General features: G+C 43.4%; 5 protein-coding genes across 9 annotated transcripts in view; 3 read left to right on the forward strand and 2 right to left on the reverse strand.

Moving 5' to 3' along the window:
- Positions 1 to 14,995, forward strand: part of LOC108032684 (cell adhesion molecule 3) — a 56,738-nt gene extending 41,743 nt beyond the window's left edge. Inside the window, exons 3-7 of one of the 3 annotated variants that reach the window (XM_017106659.3) lie at positions 11,844 to 12,055; positions 13,103 to 13,238; positions 13,310 to 13,566; positions 13,627 to 13,798; positions 14,330 to 14,995. In XM_017106659.3, the coding sequence (XP_016962148.1) occupies positions 11,844 to 12,055; positions 13,103 to 13,238; positions 13,310 to 13,566; positions 13,627 to 13,798; positions 14,330 to 14,445 (893 nt within the window). In that variant the 3' untranslated portion in view covers positions 14,446 to 14,995. Of the gene's footprint in view, positions 1 to 11,843; positions 12,056 to 12,469; positions 12,588 to 12,725; positions 12,860 to 13,102; positions 13,239 to 13,309; positions 13,567 to 13,626; positions 13,799 to 14,329 lie in introns of those variants that run through there. The other 2 variants (XM_050884924.1, XM_050884925.1) reach the window with 2 other exon arrangements.
- On the reverse strand, positions 2,066 to 2,929 carry LOC108032685 (uncharacterized). Its single transcript, XM_017106662.3, is given in 3 exon segments — positions 2,066 to 2,436; positions 2,819 to 2,845; positions 2,848 to 2,929. Coding segments are annotated over 3 exon segments (381 nt in total). The 5' UTR covers positions 2,891 to 2,929; the 3' UTR covers positions 2,066 to 2,125.
- A 2,636-nt stretch (positions 14,996 to 17,631) lies between the features above and the next one.
- Positions 17,632 to 19,075, forward strand: LOC108032426 (retinoid-inducible serine carboxypeptidase). Its single transcript, XM_017106248.3, has 2 exons — positions 17,632 to 18,602; positions 18,682 to 19,075. The coding sequence occupies exons 1-2, from the start codon at positions 17,633 to 17,635 to the stop codon at positions 18,990 to 18,992; spliced, it is 1,281 nt and encodes a 426-aa protein (XP_016961737.1). The 5' UTR covers position 17,632; the 3' UTR covers positions 18,993 to 19,075.
- A 509-nt stretch (positions 19,076 to 19,584) lies between these two features.
- LOC108032416 (retinoid-inducible serine carboxypeptidase) lies at positions 19,585 to 21,300 on the forward strand. The gene is made up of 3 exons (XM_017106235.3): positions 19,585 to 19,715; positions 19,912 to 20,823; positions 20,947 to 21,300. The coding sequence occupies exons 1-3, from the start codon at positions 19,640 to 19,642 to the stop codon at positions 21,240 to 21,242; spliced, it is 1,284 nt and encodes a 427-aa protein (XP_016961724.1). The 5' UTR covers positions 19,585 to 19,639; the 3' UTR covers positions 21,243 to 21,300.
- A 1,747-nt stretch (positions 21,301 to 23,047) lies between these two features.
- On the reverse strand, positions 23,048 to 24,993 carry LOC108032440 (uncharacterized). Of its 3 annotated transcripts, none has more exons than XM_050885412.1 (5): positions 24,787 to 24,993; positions 24,666 to 24,725; positions 24,199 to 24,597; positions 23,748 to 24,058; positions 23,048 to 23,399 (listed from the first exon to the last, which is right to left on the reverse strand). In XM_050885412.1, the coding sequence occupies exons 1-5, from the start codon at positions 24,852 to 24,854 to the stop codon at positions 23,137 to 23,139; spliced, it is 1,101 nt and encodes a 366-aa protein (XP_050741369.1). In that variant the 5' UTR covers positions 24,855 to 24,993; the 3' UTR covers positions 23,048 to 23,136. The 3 variants fall into 3 exon arrangements, with proteins under 3 accessions (XP_050741369.1, XP_016961754.1, XP_016961753.1); XM_017106265.2 differs by having other exon boundaries at positions 24,666 to 24,722; positions 24,781 to 24,993; XM_017106264.2 differs by having other exon boundaries at positions 24,781 to 24,993.
- Positions 24,994 to 25,578: the final 585 nt, after the last annotated feature.

Here is a 25,578-nt window from a genome sequence, read left to right on the forward strand (position 1 = left end):
CAGGGGGCCTTCCCAGGGCGGGTCGCACAACTCGCTGTCACACTTAACTGAAATTAGAACGTGATTAGATTTCATTTAAGCATTAAGCACAACTGACAGCAAGCATGACAGCAGGGAGCTTCTCGGGCTCCCAGCTCTCGATTCTCGACTCTGGGCTCTCGGCTGGGAAATGATATTTTGAGCTGGCAAATTTATTGACAATTAGCCGGCGAGTGCGAGTGGATGATAGTGCGTCGGGGGGTTGCTTCTGACCTGCTCAGGATAGCGAACATTAATTATAACGTGCATAATTAACAAATCTGGCAATCAGTGGGGCAGAGGCTTTAACTGCGGCACACGGGGGAGAGGCCAATAATCGTTTGGCCAGCGAGCCAAGGCCGAATCCTGGAAATCAGGGGGTCTTGGCCATTGAGGCAGCGCTAATGAAAGCACAGCCGGGAGAAATTGGTTTACGGGCTGTTCACGCAACTAGAAGTTATTAGTTGAGCCCCCCCTCCGGTTACTTCCACTTTCCGGGCTAATTTGTGGTATTAATGACAGCAAACGGAAAGCGAGGAGCGGGGAGCGGGGAGCGGGGAGGGTCTTAAATAGCCCCATAATTGGCAAAGCAATGCCATATCTCTATCGTTAATGCAATTGCGATAATCATAGACAGGCGACTTCGCTGGAACTCGTGCTCGAAATATCGTTGGCACTCGGCTGTGAGTGGTTTAAGCTCTTATATTGGGAACTTATTAAAGTATAGTTTATTTTTAATCGGCTAAATAAGTCTGCTTCAAAAGCAAGCAGATTTCGTTCTTTTTTCAAAAGATTTATATATCTCCAAAATTATGCAACAAAAATTTTAAATCGGGAATACTTTGCATACTTTTGTGCACCATAACTAAAGTGTTTTGTATGGCATATCTTATTTTCAGTATTCCATAATTCCTTATCCTTTAGAGTACGCTGAATATCGGATTAAGAAGAAATAAAAACGATTTTGTACAAGACATTACCATAAGTAACCTCGAAATAAAGAATTTTAGTTTTCCTATACATATATACAGGATTAAACTTGACTCTTATAACTTGTAGTATGGCAGAAATAGACCTAGCAGTTACCACCATATTTTGACAGGGTTTTCCCACTAAGGAAGCCATCAAGCACACAAAGGAGTCGAGTCCCCGACGACCCGAATCACCTGGCACTGACACTCCCACACCCATTTTGCACCTGCCAGGGGCCAAATAAAAACACACACAATATCAGCTTTATCGCTGCCAAGCTAAACAAATACAAATAGATTAGTTCAAAAGTTCAGGCCGTTGTTCGAACGTTTGGATGCCAAAAGTCAAATTGTGTCAACTGCTGGGGCGGCGAGAAAGGACTGGCGCAATGGGCGGGAAACATGTCAAGGCTGCTCGATACAAGTTGGCCGACATGTGGGTGGTTCGACAAGCTAAACAAATTGCCTGCGAGTCGGCAGATTGACGGCTGGACCGGCTTATTGAAATGCTTTGGCCGGGTGCTTGGAATGACAACGGGGGTCAAAGGCGGTGAGGTGGGTCAAAGGAAGCGCATTTGAATTGCAAAGCATCCAGCTGGATGGCCAAATGCTGGCTGACACCTTCTCCAGTGCGTCCACAGCTATGTGATGAATACACATCTCCGTTCGAGTGGAAAATTAAAATCCTGCTTAGAGTTTCTCGGCACTCGTGTAACTATTGCCCGCCCCGAGTGCTCCCCTTTCTATCGCCCGGTAGTTCTTCAATTACTTTGCATAAATACCAGGCAAACGACAGCCTAATTAGCTCACAGACACGGCTCCATTTCATTAAACAAATGGTCCCGGGTGTATAATTTTAATACGCAATTACTGGCGTTTCAACGACACTCAATGATGCCCGATAACAGACACCATTACCCCCACTTCCTGCACTCCAGTAACCCAAATGCGAGGGGCAATAAATTTAATCTGACGGCTTAGGTTACCTTGACTCTTGCTCAATGGCATGGGCTTTAAATTATTTGACAATTTATGCGAAAATTATGTGCGAATCGGAGTCGAGTAACCAGGGTGACTCAAGGGGAAAAGCGAGAGATCTCTTTATTGCCAACATCTTCCGCCCCGCCCGCCATTAATCAATTGCTTTGGTTGTCATGCCGTCGAATCTCAAATCTCCGTCCAGATATCCCACTCCTCCTGGTTACCGTGGCCCATGTGTTCGGTCTCCTCGATTTCGTAGAAGATTTGTATGGGGCAGACGAAGTTGAAGAACTGGCGCAGCACGAAGAACACGGACTCCAGCATAATGTGGGGCTTCCGGAAAAGGAACACAGACTGCAGATCGGGCACACGCCGAGATAGTGACAATGGAGCAGGGTCAAGGCACTCGCCTGGCGGAGTGGACACAAGGGGGGAGTGCCAAGGTACAAAAAGGCCTTGCCAAGAACTGTGGGAGATTATGGGGGTATTATTAGCCAAGATAAAAGCCCATATCGCATCATAAATTTGTTTTGAATATCAACACCCATCTATATCCAAAAGATGGTTTAAATCGGACAATTCATTACAAAATTATAAGCAAATGAAGTGTGTCATCCCCAAAACTCCCGATTTTCTGCATGCTTATTTCCATCTCCCTCGCACTCCTTTCAGCTGAGCCTCGGATAGGATATAGTCGTTTTTAGCGTTGTTTCTGTTCTCAATTATTAAATATCTAAAGGAAAACTAAGATTTGATAAGCCCTTTTTCTGGTTCTTTATTTTTCCCTACTATACATCCATAAAATTAAAATATTATAACCCCTTTACATAGTTTCGTCCATCACTCACCACGTGCGAATTTTCGAAGGGCTTGTTAATTGGGTCGAGCGGCCGGTGTTTCTTTTGATACTTGAATTTCATTTTCGAATTGAGCAAAGGGCGGAGCGGAGAAGCGGGGCCTACTCCTTTGAAATAGCTCACCTCACCGCTTCTGGATTCTAATTGGCACCGCCGCACAGAAAAACCACCAAGCAGCCGCCGTGAGGCCTCAATTACACTTTGTGGTTGGCTTGGCGGTGCGGCTTCCGCCCTGGTTTCAAATCGCCTGTGTACTGTCTCGTTGAGTAATTTCTATTAAATCTTTTCGACTAGAGTGCAATTAATAGAGATTAAGCTTAAGTTGGGTTAAGTTCTATTTTTCTTGGCTGACTTATAGTCATTTAAAGTAGATTATTTACTTCAGTGGGAAAAATAATGTATAATGTACACTTCGAACCCAATATTCAGCTTTCACTTTTTCTTAGTTTATAAGCCCTTTTAGCCTTAAAAAATTAGCTGCTTATTGAAAAGCCTGTAACACCTTTGCGTTTCTATTAAATGTAATCTACCATTTTAAGTCTCTCGCTTTTTAATGCAATATGATTTTTTGTCGATTTATTTACCAGTTTTAATTGCTGAAACGCATTATTAATCCTCTTACAACATTATACCGCCATGCCGGTTGCACAACTCCAACTGATGGTTAAGCCCCCTTCGGCGATGCGTTTTTTTTCTGACGATAATTACCCAAATGATCTGCCAGAACACGCACAAACACAGAGCAGTTATGGGTTTGAAAAACTTTCATTTTCCGGACAGCCGGGGCGCAAAAAGTGGTGCATTAAATGCGGCATACTCTTTGGCTGAGGCAAAATTTCCCCCGCTGCTGAGCAAACACATTTAAAATGCAATCAATCGGGCGGGAAAACGGCGTGTGTGTGTCGCAAAATGGAAATTAATTGTGGGCACATTTACTTATTTATTAATTGATTCCCCCCTTGCATTAATAAACATTTTAGTGGTGGATATATCCACAAGTAGTGTAATTTAATGCAATAAAATTTTAAAACCGGATTATTATTTTTGGATAATTACTCAACTTAGAAAAAATCTATAAGATATTTTAAAATAATACTGCCTTATTTCTTCTTGTTTCATACCCATAATTAATTAATTATATTTGTTAAAACATTAGTTCTCCTGCTTCCTGCATTTAGTTTAAGGTAACACATTAAAGACGAATTTCGACGTCTTAGATGAATGCCCCTAGCATATCCCTTGCAGATGGGAAATCTGCCGGGCCCATTATCATCTGTCCTGGCCCCAGGACATTAAGTCGGTGCTCGTTCATTAACCGATAAAGCTCGCTGGATAATTGCAATTACCATTAACTGCTCTCGAGGCTTACGAGCGCAATCCTCTCGAGCTTGACAGCGGCAAGAAAACTTCCATGCTTCCTGGCTTTCATTCCGAAGCGCCATCACTTCATCATTCGCCCCGCATCCTCATCCCTTCCCGGCCAACCGCACACTTTAACAATTATTGTCGACCACACGTGGACGTGGACAAGGATCTGGACAAGGACATGGACACTGATACGGATGCGGAGTTCGAGTCCGAGTCCGAGCTTGTAATGTGCTCAATTTTTCGCATTTTGCACATCCGTCGGCCGGAACGGGAGCGGGACCAAGGCGAAAGCAGGGCCGAATGGCCACCTGCCAGCCATAATAATATTAAACAATATATATAAATCACTCAGCTGTCCGGTGCACACAGCGCCAGGACTGCGAGGATTCCGGGGCAGCGAGGGGCTTCATAAAAATTTACCGCCATAATGCTTATTTTAAAAGTCAATATGTTCGCTGCCTGTTATTTTAACACCCGGCGTGTCCAGGTGCCCCGGTGTCCCGGTGTCCCGGCGTCCTGGTGTCCCGGTGTCCCGGTCGCATCCGCTTGTGAAAAGTACGAGACAGGCGACAGGAGCCGGAAAAGCCGAAGGAGGGGCTGTGGCGGGAGCAAAGTGTCAGTGGCCAACGTCACAGCCCACAACACACAACATAAACATAAAGTGAAAAGCCCGGCGAGAAAGGAGCAGGCTGTCGGGAAATAAGTTGGAAGGTCCCAGGACTCTTGCCCTGCTTTACCTTGCTTTCCGCTTTTATTTTTATTTGTGGGGATTTTTTCCTTTGGCGGCCATCTAAAGCCAAGCGTCACACGTCGCCAGGATGAAAGGGCTCCCTTCCAGCGGCAGCTTGTTGTTCATATCCTGGCCTGTCGTCCGTTTATGTGACGTGATTATGTGCAAAAAGTGCAACAGGCAGCAGGACGAGCCCACCTGACACCGTGTAAGTAGCCCTCGAGCCATGCGGCTGACGGGGATGAGGACGGGTATGAGGACGTGGACACCTGACGGAGGTGTCTCACCTTTGTCGACGGCCGGCTGCAGGCCCGTTCGGCTACACGTGATTTTTCCGGAAATAACGTGGAAAGTCGAGATGCCAGCGGCGGCTGTCGGCCAATTTTTTCCGGTCAATGTGCTTTATTTTAACCAGCCATAAACTTCACTGCATTTAAATTCCGAAAAAACTTCCGAATTAAACTTTTATTTTTGAGCCATAACATATACATTTATTTTAACGTTGATAAATCAAATTAATGGCTATAAAACGTTGTCTTTAAAGAGAAACAAATTGAACCAAAGTATATGTGAATATTATTTTATAATAAAATATTTATTGCCCCGAAAGTTGAAAAAAAAAACAAAATAACTAATTATGAATGCTTCCACTTGTAACCGAAGCATGTATCTTTTTTCAAATTGTAAATCTTTGAAAACAAGTTTTCAATTGTCTAAAATCGAATTTTTATTCAATATTATAGTCTTAAAACTTAGAAACGTACTAAGAAAACCACTTGAGAACATTGCACCGCTAGTTTTGTAGTGCAGGCGAATCGGGTGGGAACCGGATGGGTATCGGTTAACAGAAGAAAGCGTGCGGTTACAACGCCCCAGAACCGCTTTCTTATCAAATCTAGGTTTTGCGGAGCTCTCGGCGCTGGTGACGCATAACTTTTACCGAAAAAAGCGGAAACAGCGACAAGAATGTGAAATACAATTCGTTGACCGGGTGGCTTTTTGCTTTTTCGGTGCAACCGACGGCTATGCCGGATCGCTGGTCGCCTGTTCCATTAGCAAACTATTTAAAATGTTTTAAACTTTTTCGCCCCAATTGTTGTTAAATTTCTATATAAACAAAATATAAACAAAATAAAAACAAAATAAAAACCTCATACTCAGGGGCGAAAAGAACCTGATTACGATCGCGGCAACGCCGCGTATGCGTTATATGTACGTACTCGATCTTTTCCCCGGGAATTTTGGACTGAACGAAAGGTGTACTAAAGTGCCCTTTTGTTGTTGCTTCCGGAACGGAGACCACGGCGTAACGGTGAATCCGTAAGCTTCTAGGAAATACGGTATTATTTTGTACTAATTCGAATAGGCGAGCAGCGTTCACAGGCAGAGCGATGGCGCTGCGCTGATAAGCGACTGAATATGAGCGAACCCACTCTCGCACACCACCGCCCCACGCACACACAGGCATGTGTGCTGTGTGTACATAAAAATATATAGGTATACACATTTGTTTGCTGTGCATACCGCGGGGCTCTGGCATTGGGTTAATTTGCTTATTGGCACTCTCGCAATGCTTCAACCTAATTTGTTTAAACATTAGCTGCACTGGAAAAAAATACTCTGTAAAATATCCAAACCTTAAATTATTAAATTATTCATTTTCTTGTTTCTAATTTAAGTTATTGTAGGCTTTTAATATACCAATCACAAGTACGGTTTATGATAAATAGTTATTTTAAAACTCAATGTAAACTAGATTGTTTTGTTTAAAATGGGATAATGTGTCTTAAAATTCTTTTATTTATGATTTAAGTAAATTTTATTTTTACTAAAGGGATTGCTTGAAATACTCTTTTAACTAAAACCTATACTTTAATGTTATTATATATATAGTTTCTTTTAGATAAAAGATGGTTTTATATTTTATTTTAAACTAATCCCTTGCTATCACCTCCAAGTGCTTTTTCTCCAAGTGCACTGTAAAAATCACTTTTATCCAAGGCGTGAGCACTGCCACTAGATCACTGAACGCCTGGGATTTTGGATAAATGGTCAGCGTGGAAGAGCGGCCATATAAATGGAAAGTGTTTTCCGAGGTTCCCCCGGCGCAAGTCGAGAGCAGCGATCGAAGAACTTGGGCACCTCGTAGCTCTATAGCCCACATGGATCCCCTTCCAGCTGGGTGTGTGTGTTCCAAAGCTTATCAACTGGGTCTCCGCCCCAACGCCCCTCCACTCCCCGCCCCGCAGCCCAATTACACAAGCGTTTCCCCCGTCGAGCCAAAGTCAACCTTGGCACTTATCCACTCGAGTGGAGCGTGCGAGATGCACTCGACAAACGGCTTTCAAATGGTTTCTGTGCGCTTGGTAAGAAAAGTTTATAATTTCGTATTTAACAAAAAAATTAATGTTTTATGCCTTGAGGGGGAGGCTCTCGCTAAAGTTTATAAACATTTCCAGTGCGGTTCTCCCTTTGCTGGGGCGGTTTCTATGAGAGGCGATAAGTAGCAACAAATTCGTAGGGTCCGACTGCTTAGATATGGCCGAGTATTCCACAGTTCTATTAGTTGCTCAGTAAAATTCAAGGCAACTTCCTCATTTTTGTCACGGTGCAATAACCACAGGACAGATTTCTTATGATTAACAGGTATTAAAAACCACTTTCATTCTTTTATTTAAAGAGTATAAAAACATAAATATTATTTTTCAAATATATTAAAATTTTAAATTCCAATACCCCTATGGCATGCTTTAATTATTTTTCATTGATCGTCAAAAAATAACAAAACAAATAATTAAACTAGTTAAATTAAAATTAATAAAAAAAATCCATTCTCTATGGTAAGGTTTGTTTTATCGGGGGCTCCCTGCCGTTTTGATTGATGCTCCTGTCATCAAAAGAGTGTCACAACACACCCTTTATAAATATAAATAATTTATTAATTTATTTTAATTAGTGTTGCTTAGTGAGCCTTATCGAGGGAGCACTGTCGTTTCGATAGCTGCTGATGTCATCAAAAGTGTGTCAGCGGTTTCTCCGCCGCTGAGCACTCACACAGTTCGCCTCTCGCTCTTATCGGGCACCACCCGTCTCTCTCAGTCACTCACTCGGCGACCCTCTCGCACCACCAGCTGCCGTCTCTTTCGCACACCCACCACCGCTGCGGTCAACGATCCCCGAAATTTGGAGCCCGGGTTCGATGACCTGCCGAAAAAGAAAGCAACTCTTTGTGCAGGGTCGCCCGCTGAGTTTTCTGATCGCCTGGTTGGCGCAACAGGCGTCTGATTTTTCTTTCAATCGTCGATCGGTGGTGCCAGTGGTTTTCGGTGGTGCCAGTGGTGCTGCTGGTGGGTCAGGGACGGGCCCTGAACGTGACACCGTTGGCGGCCACTCACCTTGGAGCGTTGAACCTTGGGCGCAGCGGGGTCACCGAACGGAGCGCGCCCAACATCTGGGTCAAGCGAAGAGCATCCGACGCACAGCCAACTCTGATGAAATTCACTTTCGTTTTTTATGTAGAAATCGATAGCCGGCTTTGCTCGACGACCAGGCGGCCAGACAGCGCCAGCCAACGAACCGTATCTGTATCCGAGTATCTGAGTGCGCACTGCGTTCGTATCTGTATCTGTATCTGCCCCGCACAGTGGTCAAGATGGCCAGAAACGATGGTGAAACATTGTTCCTTCGTTAAGTGTTCGAAGTGTGTTCTGTGCGGAATAACATTTTTAATAATGCATAGGATTATATAAATAAATTGGGTACTTTTTCTAAAATGTATTTAAGTTCATCCTTATATTGACATTTTTGTTTATGTTTATAATATAAAAATAATTAGTTATATTTATTATAATAAATTGTATGAGTTTGTTATATTTAAAATGGTTTAACCTAACTAGATGATTATGAGAAATTGTTTTTTTTTCGACTGTTTTTATAAATTTTATATAAGTTAATGTACAATTTTGTATTTATTTGTATCTTTTTATACATTTTTTTGTATAAATTTAATACCATTATTTATTTACATTTTGTATGATACCTACCTAACCTCCAAGTTTTTAATGCAAATTTATGAACATATCTCACCACTTTATAACACTGTGCGTCGGCGGATGAGCTTGTTGGGCTTGTCCGACCGCCGCCTGCACTTTCGCTTTTAAAACATGATCGATAATATAGCGGCAGGGAGTAACAGGGCAACATAATGCCAAGTGGCTGGCACTTCAGTTGGCCATTCGCTCATGTGGTGACCTCGTTTTGCAGTTGCTGCCGCCTTTTCGGTTTCGTTCAGCATTGTTGTTTTTATTTGTGTGTCGAAACTGAAACAGTAGTGTGGACTGCATGGGGGAGATGTGTCCAGAGCAGGTCGGTCGTAATGCGGCTTTTAATGCTGTATTTAAAGGGCAAGGGAGTCTGGGGCAGAGCGGATAGCTCAACGGACGAGAGTCCTCCGAAATCAGTTGCAATTTACAGCGCCTTTGTGACAGGGATTATTGGTTAAATGAGCAAAAAGAACAAGCACACTTCTCGACCACTTCGCTACTTAAATACTGAGACTTGTTACAACAAATAACTCAGAAATGGTGCTATATGGTTTTTAATAATTGTCGTATACTGCCCAGAGTTCAGCTTTTGTTTACTCCTTTAGCCAAAGGTCAATCAGGATAATTGATAGCCGCTTAAAACCTTTACTATTCTATTTACAAGTGCGCTGCAATATTTTATTATTCCCATGTAGGTGTGGGATATAAAAGCTATTTATATGTATAGTTCCCAATGTTCTTCCTTGTAATCTAGACACATTTACATCAACATAGTTCTAAATTATGGTTACCCACTCTTTCGTAGCCATTCTAGGTGCCCTTCGAGGCTTTATGAACTCCTTGCCGATATCCATTGTTATTGGGCCTTGGCAATTGTTGTTTTTTCCATGCCGAGGCGGGCGCTTCTGGTTTTCCAAGGTTTTCCACTTCGATCGAGACGACAAGCCCAAGGTTTCCTTGAGTCGAATACGTGCGCCGTCAAGTTGGCAGCAGCGTTGCTCTGGCCCTCTTCTGTTGGCCTGGCCAAAATAGAACAGCAACGGTTTCTAAATAGTCTTTCGACATATCCACGCTCTCGATTCCCCGCCCCAAAAAGTACCCTTCTCGCCATTCGGCAAAGCAAATAGTGCTCTGTTTACGCAAATTTGTGCTGGCCTGCCACAGGCGGCCGGCTAGAAAAGCCGGCAGTGCGGATGAGATTAGTTTTTTCGTACTATTTCGATCCGGCGTTCAGCGATGGGGAGCAGCTGCCAAGCAGCATGAAATTTTTATGCTGATATGAGTACAACAAGAAAAACAAAACGACAACGCGCGAGTGCCATTAAAATCAACGTGAAACAACAATTAGTATTCAAGGTTAACCAGAAACGAACCCGCGAACAGACGGCGGCGAGCTCAGTTACCAACTGGGGGAAAAAGCAATTGTTTAAACAGACCCCAGTGTTGGGCCCCTAGAAACCGGTTTACTCGGTTTTGCTTAACTTACTTGTTACCAATTTATAAATAGCTATTTTAGGATAACACACTTGGCAACAGACTAGAAGGGGCTCCTAAGTAGGGGCTTCCTAGATTAAACAATATGCGAAGGGTTCCTGAATTCGACGAAAAAGATTTCAAAGTTGTAATAATGTTGAAAAAAAAATCTCCTAAATATATATAGAGATATAGTATCCCCCACAATATACTAAAACATTCAAAATAGTTCCTATAAAAGTAGAAGTTCCTATAGGCAACAGAAGTATCTCACCAAAATCCATCAGATACATAACAGTTCAGTAGGGTGTCACAATAAAAGAAGAAATTTTCCCAACCAAAGAACTGAGGTACGCAAAAGACCAGACACGTGCCCATAAATTACCACTCATTCGGTGTGGTCATCTGTTATAATAAGCCCTGAGCCACAAAATCTATTCTTCACTTTCGGGGTCAGTGAACTCGGGGCGCTGCCCAGCAACCTTTGGCAGTTGGTTGTACCTTCAGTTTCTGGGCCCCTGGCCGGCTGCCCCAACTCGATTTCCTACATGGCGGTCTGGTTCATGGGGCTGTGGAAAAAGTCGAGCCCCTTTTATGATTTACGGTCCCTCTCGAGGAGAGTGGGCCCCTGCCGAAGCATTCACTTTCGATTTTAATTTTTCTAGGAAGCTTTTTATAATTTCGAACAGGCGAACAGCTTGGGGCAGCCGCTCCAACTTGCGATCGCACCATTGTGTTTTATAATAAACTTTTTGAGAGCGGCTCTTCCGGTTGTCTCTTTCACACCCGCGGCTATTGATACAATGGAGTATCTTTTTGTTTTCGGTGGTTTTTTGGGGTTTTCATGGTCGGTGACCTACTTTTTATTTATGGCACCACACTGAGGGAAAAATAAATAACAACTTTTTTGCAAAGTGAACAAAAATGCATGTGTACAAATTTAAAATTTTAATTTAAAAATATATCCCTTGTTTTTGCGATGTTTAGCAGTTGAAACTAGATATCTGAACAGAAATTATAACCTAAACAGTATCAACAATTTTTGTATCTTGCTTCCTAACTTTATATTTTTTGGGTTACTTCTTATAGATTTTTTTGATTTCATGTAATTATTTTTGCCTTTTCCCCTTGAACCACTTTTGCTGAGAGTAAACTATTGTGAGAATTTCATTTGTCTGTTTTATGTATGTTTATGTTTGGACTTATTTCCGATGATTTACCCCTTGTTGAGCACAGTTTAAGTTGCTGCCGTGCGCGTAAAATCGGCTGTAAGCCTCCTGGGGATCATAATTAAGCCACAATAACTTGTCGCATTTAAGCCGGTCCCGGCTGCTGCTGCTCTTGCTGAGAGCACTCCGATCCCATGGCAACAACTCATTATGCACCCGTCCCCTTTTTCCAGGTCTCACTGTGGGGCTGCGCAATGTCAACGTCCGCATCCCGTCCGCCGTAAAGCGGGGCGATAATGCGCTCTTAATCTGCAATTATGACATCGAGAACGACACGCTCTACACGGTGAAGTGGTACCGCGGCCGGCGGGAGTTCTATCGCTACACGCCGAAGGAGAATCCGGCCTGGAAGATATTCACCAAAACGAACGAAATCGATGTCGAGGTGAGTGCAGAGCGGAACTGGGTATCTAAATTGAACTAGCTAGATTTTTAGGAAAAGATACTATCTTTATTAGTTAGGAAAAACATTTTTGTGTTGTATGAAAATTCTCTATTATAAAGTAGTACTAAAGTATATATAAGTAAAATAAATAATAATTATAATAATTTGTAATACCCAATAAAAGACATAGCTATGACAATAGGATTTCTTTAATCTAAAGAGATTTTTAACTGTTTTGAAAGTCTAACTTTCTTTTTAAAACTTCAAAGATCATACAAAAATTGTATATAGATAGAAAACAGTCTATGTGACATCACTTGCCATGTGTCCCAGCGGCTGTTGATAATGATGATGGGGTTTATTGAAACTGAAAGACAGTGGCAGGGGCAGAGAAATGAAAGCAAAAAGTCGCCAGTGTAAATTGCTTTAAATAACTGAAGGCAAAGTGCTGCTGATGGGCTTCTTTGTTGCTGCTGTTGCTGCTGCGGTGTTGCTGTTGCTGCTGCGATGTTGCAGTTGCTGGTTGCTGATGGTATTAACGACAGCAGCAGCGGCAGCAGGGGGCTGTGTAAACAATCGACCTGTTTTCGACGTTCGTGTGTGCATCCGTGTTTGTTTTATGCATGTTAAAAAGTTTTAATTAACAATTTTGACTTTCCATTTGCTGCGCTCTTATTGTTGACTTTTGCTGACATTTCGATATTAAAACGACGTTGCAAAAGCACAATAACCGCATGCAATATAAAGTACACATTTATTAAAATAGTGTCGAGGGGCAGCAAATAAAGGTTACGCCCATCTTGTGTAAGCACTTACATAATGCTGAAGGCAAATAGCTGTGCGTTTTTTATTGGTTGTGTTTACCTGCAGGCAATTATTTATCGATGGTGTAAAGGACAACCTGAGGTCTAGATTTTATGGGAAATTGCAAAAAAAATCTGTTATAAAGCTAAAGATATATGTTTCGTTATTTACCTCAAGTTATAATTTGTTATTCAAATGTATGGACTTCCCAATAAGGCTTCCGAAAATATTGATTTTTTGCAGACCACCCAATCGAATGCCAGCCATGTCCTCTTGCGCAATGTGCCCACCTCAATATCGGGCAAGTTTGCCTGCGAAGTGTCCGCGGATGCACCCACCTTCGATACCTCCATTGTGGCCGCCGACATGGAGGTGGTTGGTAAGTAATCTGGGGCTCATCCGCCCACCTGCCACGGACCACTTTCAATCTTTCCACCCGCTTCCCAACAGAACTGCCCACCCAACGACCCATAATTACCGGCATCCATTCAAGATACCGGCTGGGGGACGTTGTGAATGGCAACTGCTCATCGGATTACTCGAAGCCGGCTGCGAATCTCACCTGGTGGATCAACGACATACAGGTGCCGCCCAACTACCTCCGCATCTACGACATTCAGCGGCATTTGGCCGAGCACCTGGAGTCGTCAGTTCTGGAGATCAACTTCGTGGTGACGGTGCACCACTTCATCAAGAGTCGCTTGAAGGTGAGTTGTTATTTTATTCAGCTTAATGAATGTTCCATAATTTAAAATTTATATCCGCAGTTGAAGTGCTCTGCTCGAATACACGAAATCTACGCCCAGGAGACCGAGAAAGTGATCGAGGAGGATCGCCCCAGGATTCTGGCCTCTGGAAGATCCCCTGACATGAACATGTATCCTTTCGATCAGCCCGGTGATGTGGATGAGCACAACGAACTATTCTTGATACACTCAGGTGAGATTTAATAATATTTTCTTAATTTAAGTCGGTCTTCTTAGAGGTCATCTATTGATTTTCCTGAAGGACCCAACCCTGTTTTTTGTGTTTCCCCCTAGGCTATCAATATCCCAATTGATTTACTTCCGGTCATTAGTAGGTGAGCCTTGTCTGCTGTTGCTGCTTAAAAATTAGCCCACAGATAGGCAGATTTTGGGCGAAACTGACCCAGGCAGGCCCACAGATCTGGTCCTGTTTGTTTTTACAAGCCGAACATGTATGCACAGGGGATACATTTGCAGGCACGCCATTACGGTGATAAACTGTGGGGCATTAAATCAAAGTTAGCGAAAAAGGACCGAGCACCTTATTATCCTTGGGCCTCTGTGTGTTCGACCCCCTGACCGGCAGCGATTTATTAATGCTCTGCGCTAAGCTGGAAGCAATTAATTCAAAGATTAATTTGACCGGCGGGTGCCCTGCCCAAAACGGATTTCAATCTCTGGCCCCCAGACTAAAGCCATCTTTTTTCGGTCTGTTTTATTTCAGATGCCGCTGCCGGACCATTCGCCTGGTGTCCCATCCGGCTCCTGCTCCTGTGGCCAAGTGTCTGGGCCTTGGGGAACCTGGTGGGAGTTCAATATGTTGGCAGAGCGGAGCGGTGATAAGATGGCCACTGGCAGGAGAGATGGACTTCAGGCGGGACTTGAGACGAACGAGAACCCCTGCTCGGGCTCGGCAATTATGGAACCCATATTATAGCGAATCGAATAGCAGAATCAACAGTGAAAGGTCCTCAGCATACCGAATATACCTACTCACATATACCTATACCTATGTTAAGGGCGTAACTGTAAAGACAATGCATCTCCGAATACCCCCAGTACTCCTCTAACCCTAAGTCAAGTGTAAATAGGCATCGAGCACATCCTCGCATACTCACCAGGAATATACACCTTAACTTACGATTATACACATATATCTACTCTCTAAGCAAGATTCGAAGTGTTTGCTTTCGTTGGGTTTGTCGAGGATTTATTGTTAAGATTGTGGTTTCTAGGCGGATTCAATGTTCTGTTCGTCTGTGTCTGTTTGAAAAACTGTACAACTAAAATGTTTAGCTATAGCGTTAACTTTAGTGTGTGACCCTAAGTTGAAAGTGTGCGTAAGATAGATGACGGAAGCCAAATAAAGATGGTTTTATTTGATCACTTACTTGCTGTGTGTTCTCAGAGGTTCAAGACAAAAACGGTAGGTACTTATTTAAGGCAAGCCAGATAAATAAGGTTTAGGATCTTTACTTGACAACCCCGAATCTGACCATTAAAATTCCCCCACCCTAATTACAATAACTTATTGCGGCAGCTTAAGTTCGCCAAGTTTTTCATTGTTTTGCCATTCGGCTATTATCCATTACCAGTATTTATTTCTCGGTTGACTATTTCTGGTAGAGGAAAAGCAGCTGAAACGAAGGAATATAAAGGGCCAAGTTCGCCAGCCGCAACGCAAATGAAAAACTTGTAATTTACGTGACAAAAACAACGCACAGCCAGCGACAGAGACGAAAATGTGCAGTCACAATTGGCGGAGTGACATGAAAAACAGCGTCAAATGGGCGGTGCCGAGCTTGGCAACACCCACTGTGCACTGTGGGCCGCATGGTGGGTGGGCGTGGGTGGCTCGTTCCACTGCGTTGCTGCTCCTGCCTGCAATTTCGCACTCGAGTGCATGTGCATCGCAGCTCCTTGCTAAGCATCTGCATTCGGGGGCGAGCATGGGCGAGGCACTGTGGCAACAATTTATTTGGCATGTGAGTGCTCTGCTGGCGCCCACTGTGCCATGAACGCCACTTGTGTTCCAGAAAAGTCTTCCAGCATTATGGTATTTATAAAATCTCCGAATATAAAGGTGGGTAAATATTTATATTTTATTGATAATTATATAATTTATAATTTATCTTAATAAATTTTGCTATTTTTTCTATTTCTATTTTTTTATTTTTTACGAACATGAGGGAGTTTTAAAAGCAAAGAAAGGAAATAAGAAGATAGAAAATCTTCCAAATCTTCCTAAATCCTAAATAGAGAAACTATATCTCGGAACACCCTGCTCCTTTTCCCTGCATCACTGTCGAATGTATCTGTATCTGCAGGATGGCTCTGCCAGCCGGGCCAATTGCTTGAAAATGACTTTTGGCAGCGGGCAAAAAGCGAGCTGCAGGAGCTGCTTAATGGACAATCGAAAACGCATTGAACTGGCAATTTTGGTTTTGCTCCCATGGCAAATTGATTTCCGTTTGCGGTCGCATCCCGGCGTCAACTGGCCTCCGATGACAGCCGCCGCCGCCAGGTGGCGCACTCATTAAAACTGCACTGCGAACCGTTCGAAATTGGCAGTGGGTCGATCGGTGGATGGTCCTGGGTGGCTTTGGGTGGGTGGTGGCTGCTTCTGTGGGGCTCCGACCACTTGCCATTGTCAAAAGCAGTCGACACGAGGCGAGGCCGAAGGAGCAGCTCGCATCGTAAGCTTTTTTGCCGTCCTGCTTTTGACTTGCTTGGAACAAACAAACATTTGTTAATTACTTTTCCGGGTGCAGCCACAGAAAACAGAAATCGGATTCATTTTCCCGTCCTTTTCTCCGATTTCCGGACAGTTGGGTGTTTTTACCCCTTTTTTTGCCACTCACAGGACCGTCCATTGTTCTAGACGCGTTGAAATTGAAATTAAGCAATTTTAACTTTGACAATTACGACATAAAAACATCGGCGTTGGACATGAAAAACAGACAACTTGCTGGTACAGGGGATGAAGCAATCAAAATCTGTGAAGAACTTGTCAGCCATTATAAACACAGTGTAAGTTTGATGGATTATCCGACGACTATTAAGTACTAGGATTATTATCTGCTAGATAAAAGCATCCCAAAAGTATTTCACACATTTCATCGAATAGATGGAACATAAAACAAAATCCCTAAAGTATGCTATACGAAAAAGGTTAACAATTAAATACTTGTGAGAAAATAAATAAATATTTTATTTTTGAGAACAAAATTAAAGAATGTTCAAACTAAACCATCAAGCGCAAGTACTCAATAACAATTTATTTGTGAAAAATAACATATCAAATTAACGAAGAGCTTTAACGGGTAATGTAAAAATCTCTTTAACGCATATACTCGTGGTTTTAGGCAACTTATAATAAATAAAGAGAAAACTACAAATATATAGCTTCCCTTTACTCAAAATATCAATCAATATTTCTTGGTTCTCAAACAAACTATGCTCAAACTTTGCTAAAAATAAATGTTTATACTCCTGCTGGTTATTAATAAACAAATGGGAGGAAGGTAGTGAATTAAATAAATTAAATAAATAAAAACGATGTATCGACGCTAAGATACCGTATAATTTGGTAGTTAAAAGAAAAAGTTTTGTCAGGAAAGTTTGAAAATTTGTATTTGTACTTATTATACTAAAAAGTGTATTAATGACAAACAAAAAATCCGATTGGATTGAAAACCAAAATATCCAAATAAAACCAATTGGAATTTTTAATTGTTTTTAAGATTTGTTTTAAAAGCGTTTTGTTTCTGCCCCTATAACATCGAGTTTGAAAGCTCAACTTTATCAGACTACGTATTATTTTTGATCAGTTTTGCTTTGAGGATTTGTTAATACGAGTCAAAGATGTGCAGAAATATAGGGTAGTACAGTAATTAGACTTTTCTAAGCATATACAATCAGATAAAGAAAACCTTTAAGATTCAGGGTCAAGTTCCAAGCGAAATGGAATAAATAGCAGCGATCTCCACCGTGAAGACTTCAGTGATTTTTCAGCCTACCTTTGAGAATGTGGTGCGGTTCCTTGGCGGTGGTCTGCCTCCTCGCGCTGGGGCTTTCGGAGGCCCGCAAGGGATTCGGGCCTGGAGAGCAGGACTGGGGTTACGTGGACGTCCGCGAGGGGGCGCACATGTTCTACTGGCTCTTCTACACCACCGCCAACGTGAGCAGCTACACGGAGCGCCCGCTGGTCCTGTGGCTGCAGGGAGGACCCGGGGGCTCCTCCACTGCCCTGGGAAACTTCGAGGAACTCGGCCCTGTGGACAGGAATGGTAATCCACGCGAGGGTAACTTCGTGCAGCACGTCAATGTGCTGTTCATCGACAATCCCGTGGGGGCGGGCTTCAGCTATGCGGATAACACCAGTCTGCTGGTGACCAACAACGAGCAGCTCATCGACGATCTCGTGACCTTCATGCTGCACTTCTACAAGCTGCACAAGGAGTTCAAGGACGTGCCGCTGCACATTTTCTCCGAAAGTTATGGAGGAAAAATGGTTCCCGCCCTGGCCATCCGACTCGACGAGGCCATGAAGTCCGGGGAGTTGGCTCAGCCGGGTACCCTTAAGTCTGTGACCATTGGCAATCCCTGGATATCGACTCGCTACATTAGCCGGGAGCACTCCAAGTACTTGTTCGTCAACGGCCTGGTCGATGAGGATGGCGTGGTGCTGCTGGATGCCCAGGAAGAGCGCATCCTTAGTGCACTCAAGAGGCACGAGTTCAATAACGCCACCGAGGAGTACATGAAGTGGTACGATCTGATGCAGGAGCTGACTGGCAACACCTACCTGTACAACACACAGACCCACTTGGACCTTTCCGAGGACCGCACCTACGGATACGGATATGATTTCGTATCCTTCATGGGGGAGAACGTGAGTGAGGCCCTGCAAATCAACGGCAGTGTCTTTGCGATGCAGGTTATAGATGTGCTGACTAGTCTGCACGGAGATCGTCTCAAGTCGGATATGAATGCGAGTAAGTAAACCAACCTTGCAAAAAATCCAAAAACCTTCTATATTTTTCACTTATATACGAATATATGTACCTTTTTCAGTTCCCCGTCTGCTGAATGAAACCTCCGTCAAGGTGAATTTATATTCCGGCCAGTTGGACACTCTGGTGCCCACCACAGCCACCCTGGCCTTGATCAGGGACTGGGCCTGGACCGATAAGTCGAAATACCTCGAGGCCAATCGCACTGCCATCGTGGTCGATGGCAAGCTGCAGGGTTTTGAAAAAATTGGAGGCAAGTTCGGGATGTACTGGATCAACAGGTCGGGTCACTTGGCACCCGCCGATAACCCAATAGCCATGCAATACGTTCTCAAATCTGTCACCCAGTATGACAGCCAAACCTCCGAGTAGCTTATTTTACTTAAGATATTAGTTTAAGATTCCCCCAAATAAACGATCACATTTTATTCCGATTTCTTGGAATAGACAAGCTAGACCAGATGCCCATTTTTAAGTATTTTCTGCTGACGTCTTAATCGAGTGCACAGCTAATATGTGTGGTGGGTGGGTCTTTCGGTTGGGGGTCAATGTTTACTCTATGGCAGCGAATAAATAAGTTCAATTTCGTTTAGAGGTCCACAGCAAGCCCAGACACAATGGCTCTTCCGCCACTTTTCTCAGCTATCTTAAGAATTTTATTATAAACTTTAAAAACAGGGAATCCAAAGGCAGCATACGTTCGAAGATAACTAAACAATTGGTCTGTAAATTTTATGAATATTATATACAAAATAAAATCCGTTTACTTTATTTACCCAAAAATATACTGTATATAGTGAAAAGGTTTTACATAGATACATTACAAAGATTAATAAAATATCAATAAAAGGGTACTTCAACTTTCGATCACCACATAAGTTTTCATCGGAAAATTGTATGTTTTTCCAAGTATATGTATAATTAGCTAGCGGCCAAAAGCTGCGTCAGATCGTTGCGCATTTCCCGCCGGACCAGACTGTTTAGTTCCACTTTCTTTTCCGTTGAATTGTGATCGCGATATGCAGCTCAATCCGATTAAAAATATTATTTGGCTGTGGGCTCTGTTCTTTTTCGTATCGCTGACTTACGTGCAAGGTGGGTACACCTTCAAAAAATGGTGGCTGTAAAGTTTGAGTGAAATAAAGTTCTAAAGTTGTAGCAAGAGAGTTGTGATTCATTAAAAAACTCAAAAATAATAAACCGCTTTAAAAAACTTAAAAAGAAACAACGATTTCAAAGGTATGGGGGATTATTTATTAAAATGCCTGAGAATGGGTTTCTGTCGTTCCAGGACGCATTGGTCTGGGACCCGGAGCTCAGGAGTGGGACTACGTGGAGGTCCGCGAGGGCGCGCACCTTTTCTACTGGCTCCTGTACACCACGGCCAATGTGACTAGATTCACGCAGAGGCCCCTGGTCATCTGGCTGCAGGGTGGCCCTGGAGTGGCCTCCTCGGGAGGTGGGGTCTTTGAGCAGTTGGGCCCCATCGACATCGAGGGCAGGGCGAGGGAAAGCAGTTGGGTGCGGCATATGAATGTGCTCTTCGTGGACAGTCCTGTGGGCACGGGATTCGCTTACGTGGAGGAGCACGGCCGCTATGCCAGAAACAACCGGCAGATAGCCCTCGATCTCGTCCAACTGATGAAGCAGTTCTTGGATAAGTATCCGGCTTTTCAAAACGTCCCCCTGCACATCTTCTCCGAGAGCTACGGCGGCAAAATGGCCCCCGAATTTGCGCTGGAACTGCATTTGGCCAAGAGGAGTGGCAGATTAAACTGCCAACTGAAGTCCGTGGTGGTGGGCAATCCCTGGACCTCTCCACTGGACAGTGTCCTTTCCTATGCTCCATTCCTGCTTCAGGCCGGCATTGTGGATGACGATGGGTATCGCAGAATATCGCGATTGGCCGGCGAGCTGGCCGGACTCGTTTACTCAGAGAAGTGGCTGCGTGCCCTGATGAAGGCCTCCGAGGTTCAAGAGGAGATCGCCTCTAGCTCCGGCGGCGTCTTTATCTACAACACTCAACGGCGCGTCCACGTGGACGAGGTCTACCGGTACGGTGAGGACCCCAAGATGAGCCACTTCGTGCGCACCAACGTCACGCGGGCACTGGGACTCGAGAAAATGCCCGTGTGGATGGAGCAAAATTCCACGGTCTTCGAACGCCTCGGCTACGATATTTTCAAGCCAGCCAATCATATAGGTAAAGAGGATACAATTTTTATATTTTTTAATGACATTATTTAGTTATAGCTACTTTAGTTTACAAATTTGGAAAGAAAGATATAGCACACCCCTTTATCACCATAACCATTTTTCCCTGCAGTGGCCAGATTGCTGGAGGAAACGCCCATCCGGGTGGGCATTTACTCGGGAATCCTGGACCTACTTTGCGCCACGCCCGGCACCGTGAGTTGGATCCGTCGACTTAAGTGGGCTCGTAGGTCGGAGTATGCGAGGGCACCGCGTACCGCCTTCCGGATCGACGGGATGCTCGAGGGCTACGAAAAGCACGGAGGACGACTAAGCATGTTCTGGGTCTTCAGGGCGGGACATCTGGTACAGCAAGAAAATCCGGCGGCCATGGGGTACATTCTGAAGTACTTTACTAACTATGGATGATATACGAACGCTCGAAAATAAATGTTCATTCTTTCCTCTAGACAAACCTTAGAACTGAGAGATATCTATAATTTTAATCAGCTCCACATCACTTTTCCCCAGCTGGATGGAGTATACCCAAACACTTGGTAATTTAATGCCATAATTCTTGAGTCAAGGCCACAAGTCGCCCACATGGGGTCCTCGCCCAGAGACATCAGCAGCAGCATCAAACAATTCTCTAACAATTTACTCAAAATTAACTGAATCCCGGAATGCCTCCACGCCTCCGAAAACTTTCTGGCTGGGATGCGGTCGGCCGCATCACACGGACAGACATTCGTCTGGCTCAGGCAGAGCCCCTCATTGTTGGAGCGTTTTACAGGTGCACCGCATCAATTTATTTTCCACACAAAAGCCTATTAAAAGTCTTACACACTTGGGCATTGATGAGTGGCAGGGGAACTTACCGTTTCGGGTCTGGGTAAATGTTTGCCAAATGAAACCACTTAACCTTTTTTTTCCGCCTGCCGCCGAAGGAAAAATGAGCAGACGGGGGGTTGAGTTGGAAAAAAAATCTGTGCTGCGGCTGCCGGGACCACAGCAAGACAAATTAATTAAAAACTTAAAAGTTTGTCTACGGCAACGCCTCAATTGGATGGGATGAAGGCAACCGGGGAAGGACAAGAAAAGCCCGGATATGCGTGGATCCTGCCCCTTTTGACACACTTCGTACAAACTGGCAATTGATTTGGCTAAATTTGTTGGTTTTTTGGCAGAGAGTCAGAAGATATTCTACTTAGCGCGGAGAGTTTTCAATAAGAGTTGCAGTCATACAACTTTTGAAACATTTCAAAAATTCCAGAATACCAAGCCTATTTGTTGTCGAAGAACAAAAGGAATATCAATTTATCTAGCACCCCCAGACTTACCTTAGCTCATTTGATTAAATTTATTTTGACAATTGATTTTAGTGGCACAGCTCCGCACATATTTAATTCTATTCCGCAGCTCTTTTGCAGGGAAGCATCCCTCAGAAATCACTCACGTGCCTTTGTCATCAACAACTAATTAGGAAATACTTAGGGGCAGGAATCGCAATCGAATAGCACAAAGGCCTCCAGTGCCGAATAGATAGATTGTAATTGGAGTATATGGTTTTTGTTCTCGCGTTCCACACGAACCGCGCTTCGTCACGTCAGGGAGCCGAGTAATTTTCACACAAGTTAACGCCACATATCGTGCATATTAATTATAGGCAAATCTAATTTGCCCTCCCCAGTGCAGATGCCGCCCCTTTTGTAGGACCTCGGCAGACGGTAGTCACGTATAAGGACCCGTCCCGCTTCAAGAATGCGGATAATGCTCCTGCACGTATGCCACAGGCTCTGAGCAGCCCGTGTCCCGGGCATCCCGGGTCATGTGTGGCTGCCACGTTTCCCCCGATCCACGGGGCAGGCTATTGTAGCCATGTCAAATATTTATAGGTAAGCATGCCAAGATTTACCACGCAGCTCACAAATTGCCCCCGTATGCCGGCGCTTTCTTGGCCCGGCCAAGAGTAAAATAAATTAAATGCCTGCTGAAAACAAAGGAAAATTCTTCGCATGAAAAATGTGGCTGCTGACTGAGGATGGGGTAAGCAGCAGGCGGAGTATAGAGCAAAATTAAAGAAAGCAAAGGTGAATAAATAGGTGCTAATTAGTAAACAGTCAAAGGCAGGTGTTGCCAATTCCTCAGGCTCTGGGGTGGGAACTAAATCACAATGAGAACCCATCGAAGCATCAATTTGTTCCCACCGATTGCCGTTTTTTAAGCTCAAACAATTGTGAAACCAATAGAAATTAAATTTATTTTGTACAAAACAATCTTGGGTTCTTTTGTTGTGTGTACAAAGATCTGTTTAACTTTGAATTTATCTGAAGAAATCTTCTTGAAAGCCTTCTAAATTTACAAGGTCCTCTGCGGCTATTATATTGTAGTCACTCATAATATGTTTCGCCCTGTTAAAAAATCTGTCCACCTCGGCTGGGCTTTGAAAAATATTTTGTTTAGCATTAACATTGGCTCCACTCCAGATCGACCATTTGCGCATGCTTTCTATAACGTCCGCACAGAATTTACGCTGAGAATGTACTTCTTGGGCATTGATGTTGTCTAATTGCTCTTGAATTTTGCCTAGGAAAAAGGTTAACATGAAATTACAAGAAATTCATTTTTAAATGCACGATACTTTACTAAAAAAACGGCAAAAACATCTATAGGGGTACCATCGATAGTTTCGCTTATCGATTGCGTTATATAGTATTAAAAAATAATTAAATAAAATAAGTAAAGAAATATTTTTTTTGGTTTTAAAAAAATTTTTTTTAAATACAATTATAACCATGTATGGAAACTATCGATATTATCGATAATGTTATCGATTATTTTACCAACCCTATTTTTTGGATATTAACAATGCAATGAGTGCTAATTTCTTTCTGCGCTTCTGAAATATTCCAAAACCTTGAGCGTTATACTCACGGGTATCAAAACGACGATGGGTTTCTCTTAAGTGTTCTTCCCGGTGAGACTCCTCGAACTTGGCGACAATTCCGGCAAAGCGCAGATCAGCGGTCAAGTCCTTGGTAACCACTTTGCCCTCGTCCACAACATGACATAGCTCGTTGAAGTTGGGTCCGGCATAGGGGAATGGATTATAGAACCGGCCATCTTCGAAGTTCCTTCGGTGCTCCTCCCTTTGGGACATCTTGTTGGCTACTATCGACAGCACACGACCATTGTGGAAGCGAAACATCATGGTGGTAATCAGTTTGTCGACCCTGGAGAGGATGCTGCAGAAAAATATTTTTTAAATGAGGGTATTGTCTAGAATTTTGGCTTATAACGTCGTCCTTTTGATTAAACTATATGAAATATCCTTAATGACTAACTGAACTATAAGATACTTGATAGCCCCGAATAGTTGACTCACACTGAGTCCCGCAGTGAAAAGAGTCCTGGCAAGGATTCGGTTTTCTTAATGTGGTGCAGCTGGAGGATCACGCAGTTGACCAGGTCCTCGGCGGCTGTGGCTTGCATGCGGCGCAGGTTTTGCACATCGTGGATGGTCCTCCTGGCCCGCCACCCACGAAACAGAGCCTGGATGCGGACGGCCGCCCGGTGAAAATGCCCGAGGACCGTGTCCTGCAGTCGCTGCTCCAGGTGTTTCCACAGTGTCCTCCGAACCCGAAAGCCACGCCACCAGCGCTGGATGGTAACTGCCGCCTTCCAGCGCTGGTGGATCAGCTTTCGGACGCGGTGGCCACGCCAAAAGGATTGGATGCGACGAGCCGCAATGAACATCTTGTAATCGATCAGCTGCATAGTGGTTCTTTCGGAAAAAAAACATGTCTTTAGGTCCTGTCTTTCATAAAATACGAAGTTGTTTTAATATCCCACCTGGACAATTGAACCGCCAAAGGCCAGTGGGCACATTCCTCCTCTTCTTCATTGAAACTACTGTTTAATGGGTATTTTTTCGATTTAGATTTGTTATATAAACTTAGTAACTTACACGAACTCAGTCTCGGAAACATTTTCCAACTTATCGGAGGTTGCGGGAGGTGCAATCAAATGCATTGTCTTCATATTGTTTTACGTGTTTGTGTTGTGTTATAATAAACCGTGTTTTGTGTTGCAGCAACTATTAAAACAAAACCAATAGAGAAACTCAAGTGTAAGGTCAACGCATTCCAGTGGTGTTTTATGGAATTTGAGTATATTTCAAAAGCAACTTGGATATTGTCACCAAAATAAAAAACAAGAAAAGAAAATACAATTTTTTTTTAATTTCGTTATACATATACATATTTAGAAATTTCTAATATATAAAATGCAAAACAGGTAATGATTCTGGCAGGAATAATTTAATATAATCCTTCCTGTACGTACTAAAATTGTTTGATACAATTTGGCAACCTATTTGCATAATTTCAGTCGAAACTCACGCTCAGGAAACATGATTATGTGTAAGAAGCTTCACAAGGAAGAAATAGATTTCATTTAACGTCAACAGCAACGAAAGCTTACTTCGAGGGGAAGACTATAAAAAACTCAAGCGAAATTACATTAAAGGTGAAAAATTGTGTAATAGAGTGGGAGAAGAGGTCCTGCCGCATCCTTGCTCAGTGCCACCTTATTTTTAGATCAACTCACCTACGTCCCGCTTCATGCGCTCAATCAATTTTTGTAGATTTTTCCTCACTTATCCCCACTCTGCTCCTTGGCACGGCTCACGTATGGACTTTTATATTATTTTCCCAAGCTGCCAGAGCTGTCCTGTCTCCATAGCTCTCTCATCGGCAGTCATGAT

Source organism: Drosophila biarmipes, chromosome 2L, assembly GCF_025231255.1.
Source record: "Drosophila biarmipes strain raj3 chromosome 2L, RU_DBia_V1.1, whole genome shotgun sequence".
Classification (NCBI taxonomy): Eukaryota; Metazoa; Arthropoda; class Insecta; order Diptera; family Drosophilidae; genus Drosophila; species Drosophila biarmipes.